Here is a 20,000-nt window from a genome sequence, read left to right on the forward strand (position 1 = left end):
TCTTGTAACCTTATGTCATCATTTCTTCGCATCATTTATTAAAAAATAAAAGGGGAACTTACACAACTTTGAAACTCCTAGCTCATGCGCTGGGACCGCGAGGGCTCGGGGATTTAGTACCTTAAAGTTCATATAACAGACGATGCAATAAAATCTGCTTCTAATCAGATATTCCTTTTTTTATTATTATTTTCTTCATTTAATACGACTTCGGACCGGCTGTTTAGTTACCCCCTTGAGTCACGTCTTAGGGTTTTGGAACAACATTGTTCTGGTAGTTCTGAATTAATCAGAAACGAGGCTTATTAATCAGAAACGTGGCCTCAGGACATAACGAAATGGTACAGAACCATTTTGTTGTTTCTTCGTCAAACCTTAAGATCTTCATTTACCCTTTTCAACTGAAAATGAAGGCCTCTTGCTTTAAGAAGCGTACTTTATAGTATGGTTCCAGCTCGATAACTCAAGCGTGGGTGAGAGAGAGGATATTTCTACGCGCCACTAAACATATTCCACAAACTGAATAAAAAGGGAGAGGTAGGGAGTCTCCCAAAAGGTCATAAAAAAGGGAGGGGTCCAAGCAGGATCATAAAAAATTTCCGTTGAGGGTCATAAAGCCTATGTATCGTGATCAGTGTTTTACTGATGTTATTGCTGCTGCTGTTGTGATGGTGGTACCACCAGGGGATAGGAAGACATAAAAGAGCAGTCCTTCTACAGGGGAAATGGAGGAAGACTTACTATAGTAGATTCACATCACCCGTGTATCTGATGTCTAGGCCAGTCCCTTATGACGCTCCTGATTGGCTGTTGATAGGCCAGTCACAGCGCTGGAAACGCTCAGTCTTTCTCGAGAGTTCACATAGGCAGGATGTATGTTCCACCTCTCCTGAGGGATACTTTTGAAAGACGTATCCCTCAGAAGTGGAACATACATCCTGCCTATGTGAACTCTCTCAAGAGACAGAGTTTCCAGCCCAGTGATTGGCTTATCAACAGCCAATCAGGAGCGTCGTAAGGCGGCTGGCCTAGACATCATATGCACGCTTGATGTGAATCTACTATAGTATCCCCCTTGGTAAGCTTCATTCAGTCCGTGACTGAAGTTCCTCGTTGGATGAGTGTGTTATACGTGCTCGCCTACCGAATCAGTAGTCCCTGAGTTCGATTCCCCGTTCTGCCAACGTGGAGTCAATAGGAATTTGTTTCAAGTGATTAAAAATTAATTTCTCGATATAGTGTGGTTTGGATCCCACAATATGCTGTAGGTCCCGTTGCTAGGTAACCAAATGGTTCCTAGCCCCGTGAAAGTATCTAATCCATCGGGCCAGCCCTAAGGGAGGAGTTAATCAGCTCAGTGGTCTGGTTAAACTGAGAGATTTTAATAATAGTCCGTGACTGATAACCATACTCGGAAATAAGAATTAAAAATTAATTATCGATATATTATCCAAGTAGACTCCCCAGTTTTGCTTATCTGCCTACTCCCTGATAAGAACCCTAACCCAGTGATTCTAAAATTTGGTACCGTGGCAAATCATTAAATATAATATCGTTACGAAACCAAATTTACAAAGCTACTGAATGAAGAGATGATAATATAATTAAACACCCTAGGAACTTCAGCTAAGTGGTTCCTTAAACAACGAAATCATGACAAATCAGTCTTAATATCAGTGAGCAAAATAACCAAGTATAGGATTCCCATCACGTGTTTACTCCGAAAGGCCTCTCCGCTAACCAATCGTATCAAAAGATAAAAAAGAAATATTCTTCAGGGACGAAGATTTTTTTTTTTTTTTTTTTTTTTTTTTTTTTTTTGCGTCCCTGAACAATTTCTATTTTGTGACACGTAGCTGTGACAGTTTTCTGTTAAGAAACTGTTTCTTTGACAGAGGAATCCCCTATTCCGATATCACCAACTTATGTTGTTTCTTGCCCTTTTGTTTTTTGTTTTTTACACATTTGTCTAAGTTGATGTAGGACTTTCCTTACATAGCTAACCATATTATTGAATGGATAAATGTTAATCATTCAGAAATTACCAAAACACTATTACTAGTAAATCACATGCAAAGGTTACTTATAATTATTGAATGGACTGAATGGATAAATGTTAATAATTTAGAAAGTACCAAAACATTATTGCAACTGAATCACATGCAAAGGTAACTTGTAATTATTGAACGGACTGAATGGGTAAATGTTAATCATTTAGAAAGTACCAAAAACATTATCACACCTAAATAACTTAATGAGATTAGTTATAATTACTGAATGGACTGAATGGATAAATGCTAATAGTTCAGAAAGTACAAAAAAACACTATTACTACAAAATCACACGCAAAGGTTACTTATAATTACTGAATGGATTGAATGGATAAATGTTAATGATCTAGAAAGTACCAAAACACCATCAATACTAAACAACATGCAGAGATTACTTATAATTACTGAATGGACTCAATGGATGAATTTAATCATTCAGAAAGCACCAAAAACACTGTTACACGATAAATGTTAATAATTTAGGAAGTACCAAAATACTGTTACTAATAAATAAAATAATGAGATTATAATGGTTATAATTACTGAACGGACTGAATGGATAATAAATGTTAATAATTCAGAAAGTACCAAAAACACTATTAATACTAAATAACGCACAGAATACTTATGATTACTGGACGAACTGATTGGATAATAAATATTGATAGTTTATAAAGTACCAAAGCACTATTTCTACTAAATAACACAATGAGATTAGTCATAATTACTGAATGGACTCAATGGATAAATGTTAATAATTCATAACGTACCAAAAGCACTATTACTGCTGAATCACAAGCAAAAGTTACTGATAGCGACTTTCTCTCCCAACAGATGACGCAAAAGGCGACATGAACCCCACCCCCTCCCACCGAACTCCTGCGGCATGAAAGAGCGCCTGCCCGGTATCCCGACGGAGGGAACCTCAATTGCAGATGACCTTTAGCAGGAGCGACGCCGGAAGTAGCAGCAGCAGCAGCTTCGTCGGCGACATGAAGAGGAACAAGAAAAGAATCTGCAACCACAACAACGACGACAATAACAGGAGAATCACCTGGCTTGGCGTGCGAGTCGTCCTCGTGTCGAAACGACTCCCAATAAGGCCGAATTACGACCTCTAGTACTCGATGGGGGGAGGGAGGGGTCTGTCTGGGTCTCTAGAGGACAGGGGAGAGGAAAGACAATGAGGAATGAGAGAGAGAGATAAGGATGACAAAAGAGGGCGAACTGTGAGAGGAGAGAGAGTTTCTTTGGAATTCTGCTTTTTCCAGTGAGCAAAAATATGTGACCAGGTACAGTTAGCTTTCGGAGGGAATTTCTTAAAATGTTTCAGAAAAGCGTCGTGGTTCGTTTCTTGGGAAATGTGGAAATGAAGTTGCAAAAGGAAAAAACATATAAATAAAGCGTAGTGAATGGTCTAATGCTCATAAAACCATAAGTGACTTAGTTGGAAATAGATAACTTTATTGAAAATCATCATAATTATAAACACATTTTCTGCCGGTCAAATGTTTTCATATCATATTAATTAGTATTCTGGACGTGAAGTAACAGATTCATTAAAAGTGAAGTGACCTGAAGAATTGCATAAAGTATATACTAATGAAGGAAGCAGATGTTAAATTTCAATGCCTAGAAAATGACAGTCATGAACGAAGTTTAATGTAAATACTTTAAAAGGGGGCGTTGCTTGAACTCAGCTGGGACATGACACAAAAGTAGGAATTCTGAACGTGTCATAATGATGATGATGATTTGTGTTCACAGTAGAACTTCAGTGCTGAATGGCTCTCGACTCGTCATAAATAGCGTGTAAGTAAAGCGAAACTCACGTGCAATAACCGAGACGTGGATCATTCTGGATTCAGTGGCAATACTCAGTTACTGATGAAATACTATGCGAATCACCAAACCTCGTCTCAACGATAAACGCTAATGGGGACGGTAAAAAAATTAAACGAATGAAAGTTGAATTCGTGATGGATTTATGCCCAAGTACTACACTGGCGAAAAAGGTTGAGAAATCAGTTCGTTGTGAATCTACTACATCTGCAACTGCAATTCACAGCTTTAACTTTGGATCGCTGCATACGTCCCTTATGACGACATGCGTGCCGTCCTCACAATGTGGGTCGAGACACCGTTCTAGAGCAATGAAACCTCTGCCGAAGCCTGGTGATGGAAAAGGAATTGTAGTGAATGTTATTCATTCGCCCTCTGAACACACCAAGAGAGACATTCAAGAATTAAACTCTGGGTCAGGCAAGCTAAATGATGAAGTTAAAAATGAGGTAAAACGAATCTCGAATCTGGCAAACGAGCAATCTAACGACGGACTTGTAGTTATCGAGCAACCTACAATTCTCTCACAGGAAAAAGATCAGGAGTCCAGCGAATCAAACAAAACCGAAACTAGCTCACATGAGCCCATAGATGAAAACGCAGACTCGCTGCAAAACAGCCAAGATATTAACGGTAGCGTCTTTCTCACGTCACAAATCAATAATTCTGACATAACTACTGGGAGTCATTCAAATCAGCGTAACTTATTCAGTTTCAGTAATAACTCAGATTCAAACTGTCACTTTAAGAAAATTTTTACTGCTGACATCCAAGAGTGCAAGTCCTCTGATAACACCTCCATATCAAAGGAAATTTCTCAGGGCCAATCTCCACAAACAATCGAGGGCAATTTGAGAAAAGAAGAGTCTGCCATCTGCTGTACTACCTCCAAAACAATTGAGACACAAAAACTATTTACCCCTGAGGATCTCTTCAACGAGGACATGCAGCCAAATCCATATAAAACAAAGTCTGCCATTTATCAGAACCTCAATGCCAGGGAAGCTGGTTTCGTACTTCAGCGTCCAAATAGAAAACCGAGGGAGGACCCTCTGCCAACCATCTCTTTGGGAACTAATACAAAACTGTCAGATCCATCTGAAAGTGACGGAGGCCTTATAGAACCTTTAGCAACCGAAGATGAAAAGGCCCTACAGGAAGGAGGCAAAGAGTTCATGGCAAATGGTCTACCCGAAATTGTTGCATCTAGTCCTAAGATGTCTCCCGAGCTTAGGCCTTACGAAGCTGTTAACTTTGCTTTGGAGCAAAAAATCGATAATTTTGACCGAGACGAATACGTCAGGTTCAGGAAGGATTCTCACCTAGAGCTTGAAATTCCTAATGCCTCAGAAACGTGGCTACTCCAGTTGCTTCTGGCGAGGCCTAAGAGCAAGAAGACAGCCAAGAAAGGCGAGAAAGGAGGACAAGACTGCTGCAGTAGCTCGTACACTCGAAGAGGATACCGTGGTATTCCAGACACCTTTTATTACAACCCCAAATCAGTGCCTAAAAGTTTTTCTGAGACTCGTTATGCTGTAAAATATAGAAATAGAACAACCTTTTCACGTAAGTATGGTGCATTGTGCCGAGGTACTCAGGGCCCACTGAATGCGCAGCTGCAGAGGCCTGGTGGGTGTGGCAGGACAGAAGAACCGGCGGGGAGTAACTCTGCAGACGACACCAGCGTCCCCAAGACGGCGATGAGTGGCAGCCAAGCAAGACCAAAACCTCTCGTTGCCAGTGCATCATTTGAAAGTGCCTCTACAACAAATATTTTTGACTTAACAAAGTCTCGTTATAGTAAAGATGTCTTTTCACCATTTTATAGGAGTTTTGATGAAAGTTTTATATCTTACGGAGAAGCAGAGTCAGCGTCGTCGAGAAACGAGACCTCAGACTCTCACAAAGTCAAATCAGACATTAAGCCCAAATCCGGTGAAAAGCACAGGCATAAAAGAAGCAAAAAGTCCGCCAAAAACGTCAAGTATCACAAGATGGCCAATCCCGACGAAACGTCATCGAGCACTGGCGGCAACGTCAAAGAGGGCAGCTTAAACAGCACAATCGTGGCTCCTAAAAGTCTCCGGTTTGTCAAGAGGCCAAGTTTCAACGTCTCAGGTGCTTCATGTACCAAAGAGCAGGACCCATTGGCAACATACGGCGAAAATCTAACACCGAAAACTACGATGGAAATCTTGGAGGAGGTTCAGTCTAATCTCAGGGCCCGTCTGGCGTCGTTAGAAGAAGTGAATGCTTTCGGTGACAACGCAGAAGACAGCGTTGGGGATGCGACAGACGGGAGGTCTCTGTTCTCTTACAAACTCCTTGATCGCAATTCCTCAGCTTCCGTCAAGGCCAGTTCTTTCACGCCTCCGTCATCGTCATCTCCGTCGCTGAAGGAGGAAGATTCGTCGCGCGCAGGCGCTGCCAATAGGTAAGGCTTGGGGAAATCTCCCACATGAACTCGAACTGTTTGTGGTGTAATTGTTAAATAAATCCTGATGACATATAAGTATATAAAAAAATTGGGAGCGCTCCTTATTGTCATTGCCATATATATACAGGATCTTATTAGTTCATTTACGTTAACTTTACTATGCTTTATAAACATAAAATCAGATCTCTAAGACAGATTCGTCTTGAAAATAGCATATTGTTTACAAAGTTTTCTCAAACGCATTTTAAAAATAAATTTATACTAATAACAGGAATACTAAAGGTATTGTATTTACTATCAAACTGTAAGACACTAAATGTTAAAAGAGTATTCCAATCGAATTTCCTGCCAGAAATGATATGCCAAACTTGAAAAAAGTTCCGCAAGGAAATCAAATCTGCAAATGCCGCTATCTGGAGGACGGTCCACCATCTATGGTGCTCTGTCGAACCCCCCTCTCATTTACAATTTTCCAGCCGAGTGGGATAACAGGGGTCAGCAGAAAGGTTCCCTTTTCAGAGGCCTAACTTTCTCACCCTCACGATTTCGTCAAAAATAGAAAAATAAAAATAAAATAATTCTCTCCCAACATTCCACGATATACAGAAGAAACACGACGATGATTATATATATATATATATATATATATATATATATATATATATATATATATACATATATATATGTCTATGTATGTATACATACGCATACATGTAAGTATAATTGACATACATACATATACATATACACATACACTGGATAAAGGAGGCAATTTAAAGGAAAGGAGGATATAAGGCACAAAACCCTGGGATAAGAAAAATAGATATAAATGGAGAGTGAGCTATAGTTGGTAATTGATGGTAATACACTGTTAATTGTGATAGGGAAGAGAAGCTGAATGAGAGGAGTTAGTAAAGGGTGAAGGAAGGATTCAAGTACATTTTGCGAAGTGCAGAGACGTCAGGGAGATAAACAAATGAATGCCAGTACGGATACTGGAAGAATGACAATTGCTTTTTTATATAGAGCACTGGGATTGAATATAACTGATGATGCAGGATGAGAGAAAACGTGAATTACACAACAGCGAAGGAAGGAAAATAGCAGGGCCTTTGTAACAGTTTGGAGTGTCTAACGATGCCAAATAGCTGAGGTATGAAAGAATGGTTGAGTTGCCTCTACTTTATGGAAGTGACGTTTAGATGACGACTGTCAAAAGAGAATATGCTGTTGAGATAACATTGTTTATGTAGAATAAATGAAGCAAGAATAACTGATTTATGAGATTATGTCGAGGTACAAAAGAGGATTCAGCAAGGTTGACCGTAAGTGGATGGATGGGCCAATGTTCTGAGGTGGGTTGCTGGTATATTTCGAAAGCTCAGGAGAAAAGATTAAACCAAAAATTATGGACTGAATGAGTGGAAGAGGCTTGAATGAAAAGGCAAATACATTAAGGGAAGCCTTAGCACATGACAATATAGAGTAGAACATGTGTAGCAAAATAGATGCTCTGCTGATAGGCATCTAGTTGTAGACTACTTCCTATAGGAAGTGTTCTGCAAGGTTCCTCCAAATATGGTCCGTTTATGATTAAACACAGACACAAAATATACGTGTATATATATATATATATATATATATATATACATATGTATGTGTGTGCACACATGCATATATGATTAAAAATCACAAATTTGACGTCATTTAATTGTTAGATGAAACCACCCCATATGTCAACTTCTTTTCAACAATAAACAAACCCTGCGGCTTCAGTGTATATGTATATATATAAATATATATATACATATATATATTGAGCTTAGAATCAGCATTATGCCTCAGAGTCTAACACTTCTTTTCCCCTCCTCCCTGTAGAAAGAAGAAAGCCAAAAAGAAAATGAAGAAGAAGAAGAAGAAACTCGGCCTAACCGGCAAGAAACCCGGGAAGCGAAGAGACGGCCAAGAAGACGACGAAGACGACTCCGAAAACGAGGCCCTCTACAGGACCCCTTCCTCGTCGCCCTCGTCGCTGTCCGGAGACTCGCGCCTGTCCTCCTTCCCTTCGCCGGGATCGTCACCGAGGAGTTCCTCCTCTTCTTCGTCGTCGTCGTCCTCTTCCTCCTCCTCCTGCTGCTCCTCATCATCATGCTCCTCCTCCTCCTCTTCAGAATCGGCAAACTCCTCCTCCAAGGACTCGTCTGACGCCGAGGATTCACTCATATAGGGCCGTTATGACCTAAAGGTTTATTGTTACTTTGGACCCATATTAATCTTAATAAATTCTATGCTTACTACGATTGTTAGTGATATAAACACACAAATAAATAAATAAATAAATATATATATAAATATATAATTATTTATATAACAGGACCTCATTGAATGTGGATGGTATCCAGCGGAGATACTCATTAAGAAAAAAGGATACAAGCTTTCCAGGACTAAAAGTCTTCATTGTTAAGTTTCCATCGAATCACTTTCCATAAGCTCCTGTTAGTAATTGTATAAATACACAGAACAATTGCGTAAGTGATATTGTTAAAGTGTGTGTATTTCTATATGTATATATATATATATATATATATATATATATATATATATATATATATATATGATATATGTATATATATTATATATATATATATATATATATATATATATATATATATATATATATAGAGAGAGAGAGAGAGAGAGAGAGAGAGAGAGAGAGAGAGAGAGAGAGAGAGAGAGCCAGCCAAAGTTTGGTGCTATTACTACCCACAAAACAATGATAGTATTCAGTATGCCTTAAATCAGTCTACTACAACTGTACTGTTCTATGTAGGAAGTGATTCAGTTATCTTAATGAATTACTGAATAATGAATAAATGACCGAAATGCCTATTATAGCTGGATGCAGACATCGACGACAGGAAATGTTAAAAGCTAATATCACGTACAAATGAATCACGATGAATGAAAATCACTGAAAAATAAGTGTATCACGTGTAAAATCCGAAAAGCACTTTGTACCTTCATGAATAATTATGTTTGTCAGCAAGCTGTTTTCCCACGAGAGACGTTTCTCTTGACTGACAATGTGACAGTAAGACTGTCAACGGGTTTATCACCTTTATGAAAAACCATTTGCATCCTAAGAAATAATCCTTTGACATTGTTATAACTGTGTTGTTTATATTTGAAGGAACTGATCTTCTAGGTAGTTACATGCACAAGCAGCATTTACTCTATTATCAACATTAAGAGATAAAAGATACCAGAGGCCTTCAAAGGAACGAAGCTAAGCGAGAGAGAGAGAGAGAGAGAGAGAGAGAGAGAGAGAGAGAGAGAGAAATCAAACACTATCAGACACGGCAAACTTCGGGACGAAACATCAAAAGAGCTGTTTTTTGGACGAGGGGAGTGACACTGCTTCAACAGACGAGGCCGAGCGGCAGAGAAGAGCTCTTTAAAGACACGCAAGTTGTCTCGCCCTTGAGTTCAGTTGGTTAAGTGTCTGCCTTAACAGGATTTCTTCCTGCAAGTAGACTCCAAACTTCCAATACTCGTCTCATGAGAGTCGCACGAAGTTCTCGAGAGAGAGAGAGAGAGAGAGAGAGAGAGAAGAGAGAGAGAGAGAGAGAGAGAGAGAGAGAGAGAGAGAATCACGCCTTTCCTCTTGTTGAATATTAAAGGATCTTGGCCAGGATTTTCTGAAGATTTCTCATTATAATGATTCTTCGTAGTTACATAGGACTCACACTTCGTTTTCCATTCTAATAAAATATTACAACACTGCCATCTCGTTTTCTTTCTCAAGGTTATCTCACACTGTAAAGGACCATTTATAAAAAGATTCCATGTTTCAGAGCTATTCATAAAACGTCAGAATAATCTTTATAGATTGCTCTAAATACACTTCTGCGGAAAGGATAACCAAAGCGGACCACAGTACCCGATATGTGAATTACTATAACTTATATAAAATACGTACATTCAGAATGGATTATGGTTCAGGTATAATGGAAAAGTTGAATCTGAGTCACTTGAAATTTGCTTTTTTTATTGGTTTATTCTTTTTCTAATGACATCCATAGGTGGTCCATTCTTATCACTTCTTAATAAGAAGTTGAGAGGAGAATGAATATGGCATTTAGTTCAGAGCTAATCCCTGACTGCTGATGGAACTGCCTAGCAAATAAAAATGGATGACTGACATTCCAATCACTATCAATGTACACTATAGAGTTTTAAAAAAGTGTATCTACTCTACTACGTAAGGAATACACTTGTTAAAACGAATATATCCATTAATGTTTCCGAACATAATGCCTAGTACAATCTGGAATAGTTAGCGCATTTAAAATAAATTTTTGGATGAAATCAATGAGCTAACTCCTAATGCATTTCTAAAGGGTTATAAATTCACCGGGAATGACTCAAATGATTATAAAAGCTTAGTGAATTTTAGGCTATCAAAGATTGTTAGTCTATGAGTACGGTATGTTTTACCAATGCTAGAACAGATACGGGTTGCTGTAAAGCAAGAGCCCGAGCCGGTGCAAAGCTGGCTTAATCTTGCTGCTGCTAGAACAAGTCATGTAGGGAAAGAATCATGTAATATTCAAAATATGGCCGGACGTAGTTGAATACTAGGCTATACTTTCCATAACGTTATTCCAGAAAAGGATAAAAAAAAGAGCAACATATCGCACACACACCACAAATAGGTTGACTACAAGTCAGCTACTTATTTGTAGCTCTAACCAGTGCTCAGTTTGATTGTTCAGCATTTGCGAAGATTCGTTCTCGGAGATTTCAACACGTTTGAGATATATTTGCGATAAGTTGTAAACATGTGTTTATTTGTTTGTTAGTATGGTGTTATTACGTTGCATGGAACCAGTGTTTATTCAGCAACGGACCCAACGGCTTTACGTGATTTCCGAACCACGTCAAGAGTGAACTTCTATCACCAGAAATACACATTTCTCACGCCTCAACGGAATGGCCGAGAATCGAACTCGCGGCCACCAAGGTGGCACGCCAACACCATACCCACCACGCCATTAAGGCGATAATATGTGTTTATTACATGTTTACTACTATTATGTGCAAGCACCCCGGTAACATACAGTCTGGACACCGGACCAAAAGACATTACGCGACTTGGATGCCATTCCACGAAGACAACAGGTTAAGGTATTCAGAGATGCTTCCTTTGAAGAATAACGTGTCTTATCGCCCCGCGGAGGGTTTATACACTTTGCATACAAATAACGACTTCACAAACAACAATAAACTACAAGCAAACTTCCATCCAACAGAGCCAGATTGTTAAGGAACAATAGCGCGGGGCACAATTTCACGTCTTACTGAGCGCCTTCAAGGCTTAAGTATTCGTTTTTGGGATATACAACTCACGGGAAATTGGAAGAAGGCGCCCCTGAAGGAAAGAAAGTGTTAACTTCAGAAAAAAAAAAAAAAAAAAAAAAAAAAAAAAACAAAAAAAAAAAAAAAAAAAAAAAAAAAAAACTTTACTGCATTTTCTTGTCTCTTCTTTCAAATCCCATTGCAAAGAGACTAATCCACACCATATGAAAAATAAATTTTTTTTTTAAATTAAGGAAAATATAAGGATGCAGACATCACACAAGTGTCGAACAAAAGTCGGGTGAAGTTATTTCGCAATTGGTCCGGGACAAAGCCTTTGAGGCGACGAAAAAATGTTTTAAACATAAAAATGAAAACGTGGCGACGTCGTAATTTACATGTTTCCTTTATTCAAAATTCAAAATTTCAAACTAATGGAGTTTACATAGAGAACTCGAAAAGTGATGGTTTTATGTTTTTTGCGCGTTGGGGACGAGAGAGAGAGAGAGAGAGAGAGAGAGAGAGAGAGAGAGAGAGAGAGAGAGAGAGAGAGAGAGACTTTTTTTAGAGAGAGACTTTTTTTAACGTTTTAAAATTAATGATAAAATGAAGGAATGAAATGGAGTAATAGAAAAAGAAAGCTATAAAAAGTTTGTAAAACAATTTCTAACGTGTCTTCAGTGTTTATGAATTATTATGTACGCATATATAATATTTTCTTTTTCATCTTTGACATTGTTTCTCTCTCTCTCTAATATATATATATATATATATATATATATATATATATATATATATATATATATATATATATTATATATATGTGTATATATACACAATATATATATGTGTGTGTAAATGTTAAGGACTTGTGAAAGAGTCTTAAGTTTCTTTTAATTGATAACATTCGGCATCCCACCTTGTTCCCGCGAAGGTTTAGCCAAACAATTCCAGCTGACATTCCAGCACTGGCTTTCCGTGTGATGGTTCACTTCTCTATCAACCCTTTGAATGAACTCTACGATTGCCCTTGCATCACCTGTTCAGTTAGAAACTTCTTAATAATCCAGTCATCATCCACTGAATTTACTAACAAGTATCTATACGTGCATATTAAGTCATTGCTCCATACTTTAAGTTTTCCTTTAAAAACCACTTCCAAATTCTTTCCCATTTTCAACGGTTTCTCCTCACAATCCAAAAACAATATTCCATTATGCATTCACTAATCCCAAAAGCTTTTTCCTCTTCCTCTGTCTTCTCGAATCTCTCTCAGTCCATAAAGACACCGAACAGAAACTTTTACACCAAACCAGCCACTCTTCTCTATCAATATTCTAACATAAGCTTCGCTTTCATCTTAATTTTTTTTTCACTCAACGAAGTACCTTCTGCATCATATAATCAAACTATACATACATACATACATACATACATTTATAAATATTATGTACATACACATACATACACACGTGTATGTGTGAAAAGAGAAATGTGATGGGTCCAGTCTATCTAGTATTAATCCTAATAGCTGTAACTATTGCTGTTCTTTGCGCAATTATAGTTATTACAATAATAGCTATATATAATAAAAAATATTAAAGGCTACAAGAATGGTGAATGGTGCATATCATACGCTGTGGCTTTTCGTTTACACGACATGCAAAGAATCCATTACAAGATAAATCAGAGGCAACGTAATGCCCTGTCCAATCACTGCAAGTGTTGCTTGGAATTTTAATATTTAATAACCCCGTGCAAACTCTAGTATGGTACTGACTTGTTACAGCTCTAGCATAGTACTGATTTGGGACAATTCTAGTATAGTACTGAATTGTGACAACTCTAGTATAGTACTGATTTGGGCCAATTCTAGTATAGTACTGATTTGTGACAAGTCCAGTACAGTAATGATTTGTTACAACAAAAAAGGTTGTATGTATTGGCCAAACATACCATAAGACGATCAGTCACAAGAAAGAAAGAAAGATATCAAAACACGAGTGGGAGGGTGGAAGCCTGGAAGAGGAGGAGGAGGAGGAGGAGTTGTTACAAGGAGTAACAAGGATTAGTATGTCTCAAAGACTTGTTGGTCCATCCGAGGAGACATCGTGTGCTCACTTACCTGTAGGAACAGATAAGGAGGAGGAGGAGGAGGAGGAGGAAGTGACAATATGGCAATATGGGACGTCGGCATTAAATGACTTCCCTCCCAATGAGAAGCAAGACACAAGAGGCGTGACTCCCGCGTGGCGTATTTCGCTTACTAATGAGACATCTTTTATGAAGGCGCCTCTCCTTTCCTTTCATTGGCATCGTGTATCACCATTACAATCGCTACAGGAACTAGGAGCCTCCTCCTCCTCCTCCTCGGAAGGGCGCCTCCCTCCCTCCATCCTTCCTTCCCTCTCTCTGCTCTGCTCGAATTTCTTCTGGCGTCGTCTCTTCTTGATTTTTGCCTTTGACGAAAGCAACGGGCTGAGCGAGACGTTTTCTCTCCAGTTTCTTCTCTCCGAACTGAGGAGATTTGCTTTATCGTTGATCTCTAAAAGAGTTCCGTAAGTATTTTTTTTTTTGTCTCCCCGATTGTATGGTATCACTGCAGCCCTACGCCACTTCCTTCCTCTTGATGTTTAATAAGACCTCAATTCAAAATATCTTCGTGCTATTGATTAAAACAGAATATATGAAGTATATTTGTAAATAAATTCTTATGTTAAAACAGGATACGTCTCAAGTATAAAAGACCCATTTAAAACACTGGTGTAAAGCTAAGGACTTTAAACCAGTGTTTTAATGGGGCTCATACTTCATATATGTATATATAAATATATATATATAATATATATATATATATATATATATATATATATATATATATATATATATATATATTCATATACAAACATTAAGCTACAAATGTCTTGTAATATCTAATCCGCTCTACCTCGGAATTACTACATTTTCGCATATGTTAACCCAAGGGCTACAGTGAATTAGATATTAAAAGGTCATCTGTAGCATAATGCTGTATACTATATATATATATATATATATATAATATATATATATATATATATATATATATCTATATATATCCAGGAAAGCCCAATTTATCCTTGTTCTAAATCAATATTCAAAATGTTTAATTTGCGTTCCCTTTTACATTTCAGGATTATATTTTTCCATTACTCACAATAAGAAGACATGGATTTTCTTTCGTTCAAATGACCATGATAAATTATTCTTAATGGAGAAACCGCAATGAAATGTGATACGGGGACCATTCGACTCAAATGTACACAATTCGAGAACTTCGTAGTAATCTAGACCTAAGAGCACAACACCTGGTGTTAAGGACATTAATTCTGATAACTGACGAGTTTCCCAGACACTTGCAGCTGTGAAGATGACCGACCCATGACGTGTATTGTATGCCATGAAATGAACCTCACCTAATATGGCGGTTATTTGGAATGGCAATAAAAAAATTATTTTAATTTTAATTAAAAAGCTTTCCCAAAAGGGACTATACTTGCGTAAGGATGAAAATAAAAAAGTTACATGAAGATCAATTTATACCAAAATAAAGACCAAAATAAAATAAAGTGATGAAATTCTCATTATTATAAAAAAAACCAAAGGGTTAAGATTTACAACTTTTTATACCGAAATAGAAGCATATATACGTTAGTTTTGCCACTAATTCACACATGAATTTTCTAAGCTCTCATATTTTAAACTGCAAATACCTCTTAACATCGAATTCCTTTACCTTTGGAATAACTGACATCCAAAGGGAATTACTTGCAACTAGTGGACTGTTTATTCTAGGGATCAAAATAGTCAGTCGCTTCGCTGGATTCCCACAAAGTCACCAGATTATATATATATATATATATATATATATATATATATATATATATATATATATATTTATATATATATATATATACTATATATATACATATATAATATATATATACTCATATATATATATAAATATATATATATATATATATATATATATATATCTATATATATAAATTTATATATATATATATATTATATATATATATATATATATATATATAATATATATAATACAATATATTATTATATATATATATCATATTATATTATATACATACATTGAGTAACACAATACAAAAATAACACCATTCACGTTGTTGGTTATAAATTTTGAAAAATAACATCATTCTCATTTTTGGTCATGAACTTGGAAAATGATGTGGGGCAAATCTTACTAAGATCTTAGGCAACTTTCCACATGGACACGAGGTTTCACAGTAGGGCCAAACACTCCTAGGAAGTAAGAAGTCAAACAGGAATCTGATTTTGGATGCAAATTTTGAACTATATAAAACAAACACTTTTTAAACTGACGTGCAAGGTGAGATCAAGGTCGTCAAGTTCAGGGTCATATAAAGCAAGTTCTAGATATAAAGAGTCCGTATATCATTTTGAAGTTTAACTGTGGTCATATCTTTGAACCAAATGAGCTAGACACTCCACTTCAGGCGAACATAATACCATAATGATTTTAATACGCAGAATGAGGTCAAGGTCAAACGCCAAGTCAGTACTTCGAAGAATACTGGAATTTATTCCACACAAAAAATGTTCGACATTGAGGAAGAAAGACCCAATATAGCATAAGCAATCCGCTTTTTAATCGCATGTTCGTTGTTGGTTAAGACCCGAAGCCAAAATCATACTGAGACCCAGACTGTAATTCTTGTACTTGTCCACTAATGATATCAATGTGCTATATGAGGTCAAGGTCATATTTTGAACTATATGATTAGGTCCGTGATACTCAAACTGTGTGCCGTGGCACCCTGTGATGCCAAAGACAGTGCCTGTAACCCCCTTCTTTCATCCTGCCATTTCCTGTTGCACTTACTTCTAAAAAGCTATTCTGTTATCCTACAATCATCCTGATTGCTTTCAAATACATACATGATATGCTCGTTAACTTTGTGCCTTCTATATCGACATTCAATTGTACATCATTATGTTTTCATGGTTTCTTTTCTACACCCCCATACACAAAATATATATGTGTGTATATATATTATATATAATATTAAATTATTATAATTTATAATGTATAACTACATGCATATATATATATATATATATTATAGATATTATATATATATATATAATATACACGTATATCCTTTATATTTATATATATATATATATATATATATATATATATATCGATATAAATATATATATCATGGATATTTTATTCATATAATATACATACACAAACAATATATATATACATATATATAATATATACACATTACATACACATATACATAGCATGATGCACGTTAGTTTACATACTGAATAAATAATACTGTGCACTTAGTATATACACACCCACAAACCTACCTGCTCTAATCCCGCTCAAGTTCCCAGAACGCCTCTAGTGCAAGTTGCATCTCTACAAATTCAGAAAACCACGGAGCAGAGGGCGAGCAATAACATTCCGAACGATTCTCCCAGAAAGGTCTGTCCCGATCGACTTAATAAAATTAAACCTCTCTCTCTCTCTCTCCATGGATATCAATAGCACTAGGTTTCACCGCCGTTCTAGCCTATTTTCTCCAACACCAGATAAAGGCATCTTTTGAATTCCATCGCGAGTGAGCCTTATTTTGAGTTAGCGGTCTGGTAGGCAATTTGAGGCGGAGATACTGGTGAATGAATGGCTATAGAGGTCCTTATATGTGCGTGTCAAAAGCACGCATGCAGCCTCCTTACGGGTGTGGAGGATTCATGTGTAGGATTCGTCTTCCGGCATAGTCACCAATCCTTATCCAGTACACTTTCTCTATCTCTTCTGCACTTCTACTTTCTCAAGGATGATTATTGATAAAACAATTTTTATCTACTCCTCTCTCTCTCTGTCTCTCTCTCTTTCTCTTTATTTACAGATATGAATAAAATTATATATACATATACTCGTGTTATATACTACATATATATATATATATATATATATATATATATATAATATATATATATACACGCACACATTAATATTAGATGTTTTTTATATGAAACTCCTTTCAAACATTCTTTTGATATCAATCCCTATTCAATTTCATTACATCAAAAAATCTAGGTGTTGCGACGCCACTTTAAGTAAACGTTAAATCGATCACTAAATCAATCTCTCTCTCTCTTCTAGCAGGAAAAAAATTCCAAGCAAGTCATAACTCGGGTGAAATAATGTTAACCTCATTCATTCTTAATTTGTAATGCACCGCCCACACTTCCGTCAAGAAGCCCCCTAAAAAGGGTCTTTTGAATCGAGTATGAATTGAGTATGAATGGAAACCATCGTAAGTCTTACATCAAAAAAAAAAAAAAAAAAAAACTCCACTCACTTCCATTAATTAGCAATTTACTCTTTCAAAACGATGCTTTTGGGAGTCGGCTAATTAACGGAAGCTCATCTTAAAAGCAAGGAGAGAGAGAGAGAGAGAGAGAGAGAGAGAGAGAGAGAGAGAGAGAGAGAGAGAGACTATGAATTATGAAGACACTTAATTATTTATGACGAGAAAGACAGAAGGAGAGTGAGAGATCAAATAACCATTGCATTAAAAATTTACTTTACCTACATTCTATCTATCTATCTAGAGAGAAAGAGAGCACAGGTGAGTAAAAATCATTAAACGAAGGCGAGAGAAAAGATTAGACTACCGAGAGAGAGAGAGAGAGAGGAAACTATGTAGATTGAAAAATCCAACCAGACTTTAAATATATAAGAGGTAGCTATCTTTTATATTTAATCTCCTGAACAAATAACACTTTTTATAGCATGAACGAGGAATTTTTATTGCACATCCCAGGCGGGGAGAAGCAGGTGCGATACAGAGGCAGGTTTTTCTATATGATATAACGGCAAGTATATAATACCTCCGGAATCATTTCCTGTGTGTTTGCTTTGACCCAGCGGTTTCCGCAGGATGGCGATGCTAACCCCGAGGATCCGTAAGGTCGGTATTTACCAGCTTCCCAACGGGTAGATCGCCGATACCGCTGCTGTTGCTTAGCCGCTTTCACCGCGAGGAGTTCTCAGCGAGCAAAGGTAAGCGCTTGTCGGGTTTTGGGAGCCGAGGGCGATGCTCGCGTGTTTCGGTATAAGAGAAAGAGAGAGAGAGAAGAATTCCGCTATTTGTGCATTTATCACACGAATTGGGTGTTGGAAGGTGAGGGAAGTACATCAGTGAAAGACACTATTATTATTATCATTATTATTACTAGCTGACCAACCCAGCACTGCCCGGGGTAACTCTGAATGGCCACCGATAAATTCTCTCTCTCTCTCTCTCTCTCTCTCCAACCTTCTCTGCTTCTTACCCTCTTTCTTCTCCCTTACACCTCCTCTACTCTCCCTCTCTCACTTCCTCTCCCTCTCACTCTCTCTATAACCCTGGCAAGTTTCATGCCCATCGGACCAGCCGTTTGGCCGTCATTGAATGACAGACGGATGGACAGACATAACGCTCATTATAGTAAGATTATTATTCAGAAAATGAATTATATTCTTATGAATTAAATATAGAATCTAGGCAGAAGGCCCAAGTACTGGGACCTATGAAGTCATTCAGCGCTGAAACGGAAACTGACAGTGAAAAGTTTCGAAAGGCGTGACAGGACGAAAACCTCAAAGCAGTTGCACTATCCCTAAACGTTAGGAGAGGGTGGAACATACTATGGAAGAAATAGAATATGAAAGGACGAAGGAGGTACAGTAAAGGGAACGAAAGGGGTTGCAGCTAAGGGCCGAAGGCACCCTGCAAAGAACCTTAAGTCATGCCTACCGGGCCGCGCATAAGGTGCACTAACGGCACTATCCCCCTGCGATGCCTACCACAGAGGCCCTTTCCTCAGTCCACTTCATAGAAACACATTCTAAATGTATATGGATGTGTGGATGTATGTGTATATATGTGTGTGTGTGCGTGTGTGTAATTAGTGAAAACATAATACAGTCATCTTTTACGAACAAAAATCACAACAATTCTTCATGAAGTCACTGCTACAGCATTCTTTCTGAAAGCTTCCTCGCTGACACAGGATTCTGATCAGAACGTGGAGGGAAATCTAACGGGAAATGCGTCCTAATATACATTGCTGGAGTTCTCGATATCAGTGGTATAATATTAATAAAATAAAAAGTTAACTTCGCCTAATCCGCATAACCCTTCATAACTGGCAGTTCCAAGATGTGTCACTCAAATTTATCCGGAATCTGAGTGACA

At 37.4% G+C, this 20,000-nt stretch overlaps 2 protein-coding genes across 8 annotated transcripts in view; one reads left to right on the forward strand and one right to left on the reverse strand.

The window, feature by feature from the left end:
- The window catches only part of LOC135215421 (serine-rich adhesin for platelets-like), a 31,094-nt gene extending 22,218 nt beyond the window's left edge, over positions 1-8,876 (forward strand). For both annotated transcript variants that reach the window (XM_064250036.1, XM_064250037.1), the window contains exons 2-3: positions 2,886-6,327; positions 8,209-8,876. In XM_064250036.1, coding sequence (XP_064106106.1) covers positions 4,013-6,327; positions 8,209-8,557 — 2,664 coding nt within the window. In that variant the 5' untranslated portion in view covers positions 2,886-4,012 and the 3' untranslated portion in view covers positions 8,558-8,876. The remainder of the gene's footprint in view (positions 1-2,885; positions 6,328-8,208) is intronic.
- LOC135215424 (peroxisomal trans-2-enoyl-CoA reductase-like) overlaps positions 1-20,000 on the reverse strand; it is a 468,052-nt gene that overhangs the window by 164,768 nt on the left and 283,284 nt on the right. The window lies entirely within an intron of this gene.

This window comes from Macrobrachium nipponense, chromosome 5 (genome assembly GCF_015104395.2).
Source record: "Macrobrachium nipponense isolate FS-2020 chromosome 5, ASM1510439v2, whole genome shotgun sequence".
Classification (NCBI taxonomy): Eukaryota; Metazoa; Arthropoda; class Malacostraca; order Decapoda; family Palaemonidae; genus Macrobrachium; species Macrobrachium nipponense.